This window comes from Bos taurus, chromosome 18, assembly GCF_002263795.3.
Source record: "Bos taurus isolate L1 Dominette 01449 registration number 42190680 breed Hereford chromosome 18, ARS-UCD2.0, whole genome shotgun sequence".
Classification (NCBI taxonomy): Eukaryota; Metazoa; Chordata; class Mammalia; order Artiodactyla; family Bovidae; genus Bos; species Bos taurus.
This window is the reverse complement of record NC_037345.1, coordinates 34,548,139-34,558,179: the sequence shown is the minus strand read 5'-3', so window position 1 is coordinate 34,558,179 and position 10,041 is coordinate 34,548,139. Positions and strand designations below refer to the sequence as shown.

At 56.2% G+C, this 10,041-nt stretch overlaps 1 protein-coding gene across 1 annotated transcript; it reads right to left on the bottom strand.

The window, feature by feature from the left end:
• Nucleotides 1-259: 259 nt before the first annotated feature.
• Nucleotides 260-9,301, bottom strand: CA7 (carbonic anhydrase 7). The gene is made up of 7 exons (NM_001192522.3): nucleotides 9,262-9,301; nucleotides 6,517-6,714; nucleotides 3,424-3,542; nucleotides 2,367-2,462; nucleotides 2,201-2,263; nucleotides 1,544-1,699; nucleotides 260-1,037 (listed from the first exon to the last, which is right to left on the bottom strand). Exons 1-7 carry the CDS (start codon nucleotides 9,299-9,301, stop codon nucleotides 915-917), a joined length of 795 nt encoding a protein of 264 aa, NP_001179451.1. The 3' UTR covers nucleotides 260-914.
• Nucleotides 9,302-10,041: the final 740 nt, after the last annotated feature.

The following is a 10,041-nucleotide window of genomic DNA, read 5'->3' as shown; positions in this document are numbered from 1 at the left end:
GCCCCACTGGTGCTTCTCCACTCCACAGACACCCTGGGCTCTCACCTGGGAGCTGGCACCCCTGCTCTTTCTGCTCAAACACACTGTTCCCATCTCTCTGCCTTGGAACACTGGTTGGAATTTAATCCCTTCACCAGATGAAGATATCGCAGTTTGAGCTCAGTGCCCATGGCCTCTCAACATCCCATGCTTGACTCATCACCATGGCCTCTCCAATGTCCAGAACAGTACTTGATAGAAAACAGGCACTCAATGGGTATTTGTTGCATGAATGATTGAATTTATTAATCAGTGCATGGAGGGATTGTCATGTAGGTGGCTTTGGTGGCTGGGTGGGGATGAAGGGAGATACTACATAAGCTGTAACCAGTGCCTGCCTATGGCAGCAGGTGGCTGGAGGGAGAAGGCCACGTCACCCGCAGCAGGCTGAGTCCCAGTTTTAATGGCCTGGCAGTGAGGTGCGTGCATGGCGGAGGCCCGCAGAAGAGGTAATGCTGAGAGGGCAGCTCTGCCGACTCTTCTAATTATTGCTTGAGTCTTTCCAGGAGTGCCAGCTGCTTGCCCCAGAGAGTTTGGTCTCATCCGTCACAGTGTGAGCTCGGGGTAGGGCTGCTGCCACTGCCAGTGGGGAAGACAAGAGGAGGTTCCCAGGGGCCTTTGGGTCTTGGAGAGCAGAGGCAGCCTCAGGCTTGGACCACACTCGGCTTAGGTCCCTTCCTGTCCCCAGGGCTGCTGAAAGGTGTCCCCCGACTTGAGGGTCCTGTCAAGAAGCCTCCAGCGTGGCCAAGGAGCAAGCCAACTGAAGGAGGGTCCACAGCAACCCCAGGCAGGGAGCCTCGGATGGTTTGGTGTCTGCTGACATGGAAGCCCTTGGGAAGATGGTGCCCCGGTGACTGGCTGGGCAGGTAGACAGCTCAGGCCCGGAAAGAGGCCTTGACCACACGGCCCTTCAGTGGCTGTGGCGGCCGGAAGTTGTTCACCATGTGGATCCTCTCATCCTCCTCTGAGGTGAAAAGCAGGCTCCGGAATTTCTCCATCTTAAGGCAGAAGAGATGCTCAGGGCAGAGTAGGGTAGCTGTGGTCCCCTCTGACCCCAGACAGACACATCATCTGGCATACCCTGCCCAGCCAGCTCTGCCCCTCTCTCCTCCTGTTCCTAGGGCTTGTCCCTACTTCTCCCCACTCGTTTCATGTTTGGGACCCCCAAGCTCAGTGACTTATTCACTAAAGAGCCTCTGAACCTGGGTCCTGCTCGTGTAGCTCCAGTCCCAATCTTCGCTCTAGCTAAGAATCGTCCGCAAATGCAGCATTCAGGTTCTAGCATGCTAGGGGCGGTCCCAGGATCCAGGGATCGCTCCTTCTAGCCTGTGTCCAGGTCCTAATGACTAACAACCAAGCTGACCCCCACCCAAGAATCTGAACATGTATTAGCAAAAAATAGGAACCTTGACGGTGGGACCGCAGGCTGTGGGCTGCTATGGTCATGCTGCCCAGGTGTGCCTGAATGTCACCTCCCTCCATCTGCTCCTCTGGGAGGACTCACCTGCCTCTCAGAGATACGGATGGGCTCCCGGAGCACAATCCAGGTGACGCTCTCGCTCAGCGGTGGCGTCGTCAGGGACCCGGGATAGGTCCAGTAGTGCCGGCTGGCAGGCAGGAGGCACTTGGGGTTGAAGCAGCTGAACTGGGCCTTGGTGCCCTGGGCCAGGGTGGGGGACCCAGGAATCAGCATAGACCTCCCACCAGGATGAGAGCAGCACCCTCCCACCCATTTCTGTCAATAGGATTTAGGCTTATATGGCCCACTGATGCAAACTGTGGGCAAATGTCTGTGATCCCAGAGGCCATCACCCATCCTTTTGCATTAGAAAGCTGTGGCTCCTAAAGCTCTCAGGGCACCATGTTCTCTCCTTTGCCCTTGACAAACCTTAGTGGTGCTGCCTGTCGGAGGACCATTAATGGGATAAGCATCTTATGAATCCTATACCCAACCAGACAGCACTCTGGGCACACAGCGGGGCCATGGACACTGATGATGAGGAGTCAGTCGCAGCGCCCCACAGCTGCGGACCTGCACCCTTCACCTCTGCAAGGGTCTGCTGCAGGATGGAGGAGTGGGAGGGCCCACTCCATGATCTAGCCTGGCCCTCTCTCCCCTCCCAGGCTGCTCTGGATCAAGGACACCGACCCCTGGTCTCACCTTAAACCGAACCATGTAGAGCGCATCTGTCAGACGGTTCATGCTGGGGTGCTCGTCCCCCGTCTGTCAGAGAGAAGGCAGCGTGAGCCCAGAATTCACTATGTTCTGGGACTAGGGGTGGCACCAGGCCTCCCATGGCCCTCTGGGCCCCAGGTAATCCCCTTACCTCCAGGAAGACACCGACCACAGCCAGGCCATCGGGCGCCGAGGCCGCCTCCCCAAAGGTGCTGTACTTCTTGGCGTTCCAATGAACAAGGTGCAGCTACAGGGCAACAACAGGCCAGGCCAGTGCGTAGTACCTCCCAGGGTCCGTGAGAGCTCAGGGCTAGGTTTCCCTCACTCCCACAGGACTCCTGGCCCCCTGCAGGAGGGGCTCCTCTGGGAGCCATGGGTCAAGATAGCATTAACCCTGTTCTAGGTCTGATCCTTTCCTGAGCCCCAAGGGACCAAAGAGCTCAGGCCCTGCCCTCCATGAACTGTGCAATAGATAATGACCATCTAATGTGACACCTCCCTGAGGAAGTGGACCCTGCAGCTGAGGCCAAAGAATCAGAAAAAGGTTACCCAATGGAACTCTCCAGGCAAGGTATTTCAGGCAGAAAGAACAGCATAGGTAAATGCCTAGAGGTATGAAAGAGCCAAGCTTTCCAGGTGGCTCAGTGGTAAAGAATTCGCCTGCCAATGCAGGAGACACAGGAGATGTGGGTTCGATCCCTGGGTCCAGGAGATCCCCTGGAGAAGGAAATGGCAACCCACTCCAGTATTCTTGCCTGGAGAATCCCATGGACAGAGGAGGCTGCCAAACTATAGTCGACGGGGTTGCAAAAGAGTAGGACAAGACTTAGTGACTAAACAATAACAATAGCAACATGAAAGAGCCAGGTGTGGGCAGGGATTCATTACATGTAGGTCAGTACGAGAAAAGGTCAAGGTGAGATGAGGCCAGGCAAAGCCAGGTCACGCAGGCTCTTGAATGCCAGGCTTAATCCTTGAAGGGCTGTTGCAAGGCTGTGATGGGACTGGATCTGCCCTTCAGAAAATTCCTTCTGGACACACAGATCAGCACAACAGTGGGCCAACTTCAGGTGGAAGACCCTGTGCTGAGGGTGGGTGGAGGTCCCCTAGGGACTTCACTCCTTCCAGTGCCCCACACTGGGCACCTAGCAAACCCCTGACTCCCCAGTGCCCCACTCCCTCCCCCATCAGGCAGAGGAGGGTCTTACCTCGCTGGGGAATGACTTGCCATCCACCGTGTGCTCCGAGCCCACACCGTGCTTCTTGCCCCAGTGGAAATGGAACTGCTTAAGCCGGTAGGGCCCATCCAGGGGGCCCCCAGACACCACTGCGGGGAGAAGGGGGACCTGTAGCAATAGCTGTGAGAGACCCCACTAGCATCAGGCGGCAGTACTAGCATCAGGGCAGTGCCCAGAAGGGAGATAAACTTTTCATTTGGAACATTCCTGGGGCTAAATGGACTTGGATCAGTCCCCACGCAGTTCCCTATGCCCTTGACTGGGCCAGGGCAGAAATCCTGGAGGCCTGTAGGTGACAGAGGAGTCTGGTACTGACAGGGTACATCCTTCCATCAGGCTGTCCTCCCCACTCCTGCCCACTTTCCAGTGGAAGCTAGGATGTTGCTTCTCAGACCCCCTTCACCACTAACGGTAGATGTCCCATGCCTGCAGCCCTGACTCAGAGCTGGGTCAGAAGGATTCTCTTTCTTTAGTCTTCATGGTAACTCAGGACAGAACCTATTATTATTCCTATTGTATAAAGGAGGAACCGAGAGACAGAGAGGGCAAGGTCTTTGCCCAAGGTCACACACAGCAAGGCACTGAGCTAAGATATAAGCCCACGTCTACTTCATGTAAGTCCAGAGCCCAAGGCCCTAATCACCAGGCTGTGTTGCCTGCCCAGAACTTGGTGGCTCCCCAGGACCTGATGTCCAGAGGCCAGCTCCTGAGGATCCCTACTCCAAGGGTCAGGCCCCTGTCTTGTCCAGAGTCCCGCCCTCATGGCCTCTTTGGCAGGGGCAATTTATGCTGGTTTTGTGACTTTCCTACTCTGATACCCAGTGAGCAGAGGCCACACACAAGGCTTCCTGGGACTGATAGAATTTCTAGCTGAAATAGATCTAGCAGTGGAGGGAGCCCCCGCCAGGCCTGAATGTGAGCTCCTGGATCAGGTGACGGCCCTGGGCTCAGAGTTCCACTAGGCCCCTCCAGGATGGGTGACTAGGGCGGGGCCCTGACCCCTGTGGGCCCCTCGAGGAGGAGGATAATGGGACAGCCCAGAGGCCCCGTCTCACTGTCCTGCCTCACCTGAGCAGCAGGTCTGTCCATGGCAATGCTGGGTGGTTAACTGAGCCTGAAGATGGTGGCTCTGGGTTGAGGCCCGGTGAGGATGCCTCCATCCTGGGGAGGGCCTACAGACTGAGCTTCTGATATGGACTGTGGAGGCTCACTCTTCCAAGCATGCCCAACCTGGGACTCCATAGTGTAACCTCTTAAACAGTGACCTCCCTCTCTAACCCTTGAGCTTGGCTTCCTCGCCTACTCTCTGCATCCTGACCACAGAATACACTGCCATTCTCGGTGTACTTACTGTGTGTTCAGGCACTCTGCAGACATCAACCCCCACAGTGGCCTAGAGGGGGACACATTGTTACCCCCCTGGCCAGATGTGGCACAGAGGCTCGAAAAGGTAGATCTCTTGCCCAAGGTCACACAGCTGGGAAGTGGCAGAGCCCCAACTCTCTCACTCCTAAGCCTACTTTCTTTCCACTGGGCCCCTAACCCCTCAGGCCTGGGCATTCTATTAAGAAGGGAACCCCAGCCAGGCTAGAAAGTAAGCCCCTGGATCCGTAGTCCAGAGGAATGCTCCCTTGCAAGAGTGGCCTTCACTGAGCTACTTATGTCTGAATCGAGCCCTCAGTGCCCTCTGAAGGTTATTCTGAAGGTCCAGTCACTTGAAAACTACTCCTTCACAAACTGTGATCCTTGGTGCTTCCCTGGTGGCTTAGCGGTAAACAATCTGCCAATGCAGGAGATGCAGATTCGATCCCTGGGTTGGGAAGATTCCCTGGAGAAAGAAATGGCAACCCACTCCAGTATTCTTGCCTGGGAAATCCCAAAGGACAGAGGAGCCTGGCGGGCTACATTCCACAGGGTCGCTAAGAGTTGGACACGACTTAGTGACTAAACAACAACAACAATGCCATCAAGAGCCCCATGTCCCTCCCCAAAGTTCTGGGCGAGAGCCTTTTACTTAGAATTCAGTACCAGGAATGCTGTGTCTCTCTTCCGAGGATCTGCTGAATTTCCTCCCTTCTGCAGCAAGAATTATAACTGATCCTCTTTCCCTTTTTTCCTAGCCTACCAGAGAACTCGGGATTAAGCAAATAAGATCATTCCCATCTGGCTTTCCTCCTCTTGTCTGCCTTTTGATCCTCTATTTGAAACTTGAGTTCCCCTGAGTACTTTCATTGCATGTATGGGGGGCAGAGGTCGGAGACAGAGGGGCAGAGTACCAGTCACTTCCTTATGTAAGGAACTTTAGCAGGTTCCCTCCTTGTCCCCCTCGACCCCTCACAGGCCTGGTCATAAGGACAAAAATCCCTATACTAAGGAGTACTCCCAAGCCTTCTGTCTAGGAATTTATCATGGAGGAACCCTCTAATCCCAGGGCAAAGAGACCCTGGAAGGAGCTGCCACAAGTTCCCACTGGGCTCCCTTTGGTCCAAGGTAGTTGGGATTTGAGGCTATAGGTGGGCTGGAGACTTCGGAGTAGGACCAGGTAGGTTCTGGCCCTCCCCAGCTTACTAAGTTTCTGCTAGCCCATCTTAGAGGCAGGTTCTTAAGAGGAATAAACCAACTGCCTATGACCTTAACAAGTGGCCTGGCATGCAGAACATTTTAGCTCCATTCTCTTTCTGCTGGGATTAACCAGATCACACACAGAGGAGGGTTTGGCCTTAGGCCACACAGCAGGTCAGTGATGGGGCAGGGAGTGGAAACAAGCCCGACCTCAAGAACTGAATGAAAGAGAAGAAAGAGAATTAGTATTTCTTGTGCATCTACTACATGCCAGCACTACAGACATCACTCCAGGTTTTTCATTTTTTTCTCTCTGTGACCCCAAGGAGGGAAACAGGGTCTTAATGTCCCCCATTTTATGCATCAGGAGACTGAGGCTTCACAGCTGGTACAAAGTGGAGCCTTCCTTTCCCAGTATAGCGTTCTGCCCTTCTTGAGCCTGCCCCAATCAGGTTAGGATCCCAGGGAGAAGAGTGGTAGTGGCTGGCAGGGACCACTTACCAGTTCGGTCATCACTGTCATTGAAGTCCACTTGGACAGAGTGGCCATTGTTGGCGATGCTGAGGGATGTGCAGGACTCATAGGAAATCTCCAGTGGCTTCAGGCTGGGCGAGTACACAGCCTGGCTAGATACGATATTGATTGGTGACTGGCGGTCTCCCTGGGCAATGGGATACAGCTTGTGCCAGTGTGAGGGGCCTGCAGATGGCGGGGAGAGGGCAAGGATTCAGGCCAGCCTGGATCTCAGGGCTGTAGACGAGGGCATCTGTGGGGGATGGTCTCCGTGCTATATCCTTTCAGAGGTCAGCCTCTGCTATGGAGTCGCATGGTCTGGAGCATCACTCCCAGCTCTGCCACTTCCCCTCTTAGCCTCCATCTTCTTGTCTGTGAAATGACCTCTCCAAAGCTCTCTACTCATAGCTGATAGGAGATCCAGAGAGCTAACGTGAGGAAGGGAGCGCACAAAAGCTACAGTCTCAGGGGCAGTTTGGGGTAGCAAGTCCTCCCCAACACCCAGCATATGTTTAGAGAGGTCCCCAGGGCCTCGAGGTCCCTGACCCTACCCTACCGAGTGCCTGGCTTCTTCTTGCATCTGACCAAGTTCCAGGCGGTATTCATAATAACAATAACAAAAGCTCACATCAACTTCACTTTGGCTCTATGACATGCATTTGCTTCTCATAATAGCCTTGTCAAGTAGAGACAAGTGTGATTCCCATTTCACAGATGAGGGCACTGAGGGTCACTTGTGCACGTGTGCATGCACACTTGGGTACAGGAGTAAACACACAGTGTGTGCATGCCTTGCCCCCAGCTGCCCTCCCTGGGCATGTGCAGGTCCAGGGAGATTTTCATGTGCGCAAACATATGTGCACAGTGGCCTGAGTTCACCGCATCCAGAGCGGGCAGGCCCGGTAACACATGTGTACAAGTGTGCAGCCCTTCCAAGTATCTCTGACACACACATAGGCATCCTCACACAGAGATAACCCTGTTGCAAACCCGGGTCTGCACTAAGAGACTACAGCAAAACACATGCTCATGCACACACATGCACACCTGTGTGCACACCCACGAGCACCCACCACCTGCCTCCCATAGATTCCATCTGCAGCCGAAAGGCTCGGCATCTCCCTGGGGAACATCCTGAGATGCAGCCTATTTTTAGAGCCACTGCCGGCTGGTGCTTCTCCCCGTTTTTGGCTTCTTAAGTTTTCCTGAGAAAACAGCAGCAGGTGCCGACAGAGCTGTGTCCCCAGTGGATGACTCAGAAGCGTGGCCCAGACCCACTGTGGGTTATTTTTGAAGTCCTGTGAGCATGCCTCATGCCGGCACCTCCATCCTCTGTCCTTCCCGCCCTCACTGTCCCTAGGGTGGGTGACCCAGGACTGGGTGAGGCACAGCAGCTTCAGGGAGGCCAGCTACAGGGCAGAGCTAATGTGATACTGGACATTCAGTGCTGGCGGTCAGGACTAGCAAGAAGGCTAGAGTCAGTGGACTTTGACTCTGGGGAAGGCATCCAGAAGCTGGCTGGGAGCAGAAGCTGGGCGTGGGGGAATCTTCTAGGAGGGTCCTGTCAACCTGCCCCTCTCTGCCTCTCTCTGCATCTCTGCGCATCTCTCTTGCCTTTTTCTGAAAATCTCTTTCTAGCTTTCACATGTCCAAACAGGGTTTTCCCCTTCAAAATATGCTCCTGTGTGCTTGGGACCTCAGAGTGGAGGCAAAGACCCCACAGCACCTCCCTAACTTTCTCTGGCCCAATTGTAACCTCCAGACCCCCAGACTTGGTACCCAGGACCCCCATCCACCCCTCACAGAGTGCCTGCCTCTCTGTAGATAAGTAGGGATGGGGGTGTTCCTCCCACCAGCACTCCCCTTCTCCCCACCCCCACCTGCCTTGCCTGGGTTTCCTCTGGATCTTGGTTCCTCGGGGAAAGCTAAGAACCCTTATTCCACATCCCCACCCCAGCTTGGTAAGAAATAGCCTCAAAGGAACTGCCCTGCCGCAGACCCACACTGAAGCGGTCTGGCTCTTACCGTCTGCCTCTTCTCTCTTTCTCTGCGTCTTAAGGAGGAAACTGAGGCAGGATCGATGAGCTATTCTCCGGGTCAGACCAGGAAGCTGATGTGGGCCACCGGCTCCCTTGTCTCACACCGGGACGTGCTCAGACACCCTGCCAGAGGCAGACACGCAGACACATCCATGCGCCCTTAGATGCTCCCTTCCTTCACATACCTGCCGACTCGAAAGCTTGGACACTTCGACGGGCAAACTCTGCCGGGGACACCGCGCCCTTGCCCACGCGGAGCCCAGCTCCGGGGAGGTCACTGCACACCAGCCGTGCGCGCTCCCCTCACATACACCGCGCAACGCGCTGCGTTCAGCCCGCCCCCAGCTGCCCTGGGCTACCTCCACCCGCTGCGCACTCCAGCGGGGGATGAGAGAGTGAGTGTCCGGCCCAGGTCCCAGCGAGCTGGGTCGTCAGGGGCTGCGCGGAGGAGGAGGCAGGACGCGCTTGGCCGCGGGTGGCTAGCTGGCGGCGGGGCCGGACGGAGAGCGGCGCGCACTTTGCGCCAGGTGCGGGGGAGCCAGGGCTCTGACCCGGCGGGTGGGCCGGGCTCTGGGGGCTGGATGGGAGAAGGGTCCCCGTCTCGCCTGGAGGATAGGGGGCTTGCAGGTCCCGCTGGGTGGGAGGGTCAGGGGCGAGTCCCAGTGGATGGGGGCTGGCTGGGGTTTATGCCTACCGTCGTTCTGGCCGTAGCCCCAGCCGTGGTGGCCGGTCATGCCGCTGCCGTCACCTGCCGGCTCGGCTCAGTTCTGCTCGCTCGGGCTGCGGCTCCGGCCCCGCTCGCTGCTGCGGAGCAGCCTCTTAAAGCGGCGGCAGGCGGGAGGAGCGGTTCCCAGGGGACCCGCCCCCCCCACCCCCTAGTAGGGCGAGAGAGGCCGGCCCTGCCCCGCCCTGCCCTCTCCCACCCACCCCGCAAGCCAGTTGAACCCTGAGTTGAGATGCGGGCTGTGTAGGGGTGTCAAGGGGACCTAAACCCCACCCCCACCCTGACCCTGGCCGAGCTCTGTTCCTCCTTCCCTCCAGCACGTGTACAGCCTCTGGGGCAGGAGAAGCCACCCATCATGAGGGCCGCCTCCGTTTCTCCACACCCCATCCGTCCCCCAGGCTTGTCTCTGGGTGGTAAATCCCACCACCGGAGACCTGGGCTCTGGGCCCCGGAGTCCTCTTGGATTGGGACCCCTTGAAACTGCAAATTGCACTGACCATCAAGTGTCCACGAGTGGAGTTTCCCCTGTTTGGTGAAGGATCCAGGTGCTGGGCCAACCTTTGGATCATTCCTGTTTCCTAACCCTCTCAGCTTTCCTACAACAATGGGTGGTATACTTCCATTAGCCTGATCGCACAGAGCAGGAGACTGAGGCCCAGAGAGGTGAAGTAACTTCTTGCTGCAGATCTTCTAGCTACAGAGTGAGGGCTTTACTCTCAATTTGTCTCACTCCTGGATTCTTGTGCTCTT

Excerpts from the sequence above, each read along its gene's own strand:
- CA7 (NM_001192522.3), bottom strand. The coding sequence starts at position 9,301 with ATGACCGGCCACCACGGCTGGGGCTACGGCCAGAACGACG. Across the intron at positions 2,463-3,423 it reads GCAAGTCATTCCCCAGCGAG|CTGCACCTTGTTCATTGGAA; the intron begins GTAAGACCCTCC and ends GTTGCCCTGTAG. Across the intron at positions 2,264-2,366 it reads TGGTCGGTGTCTTCCTGGAG|ACGGGGGACGAGCACCCCAG; the intron begins GTAAGGGGATTA and ends TCTCTCTGACAG.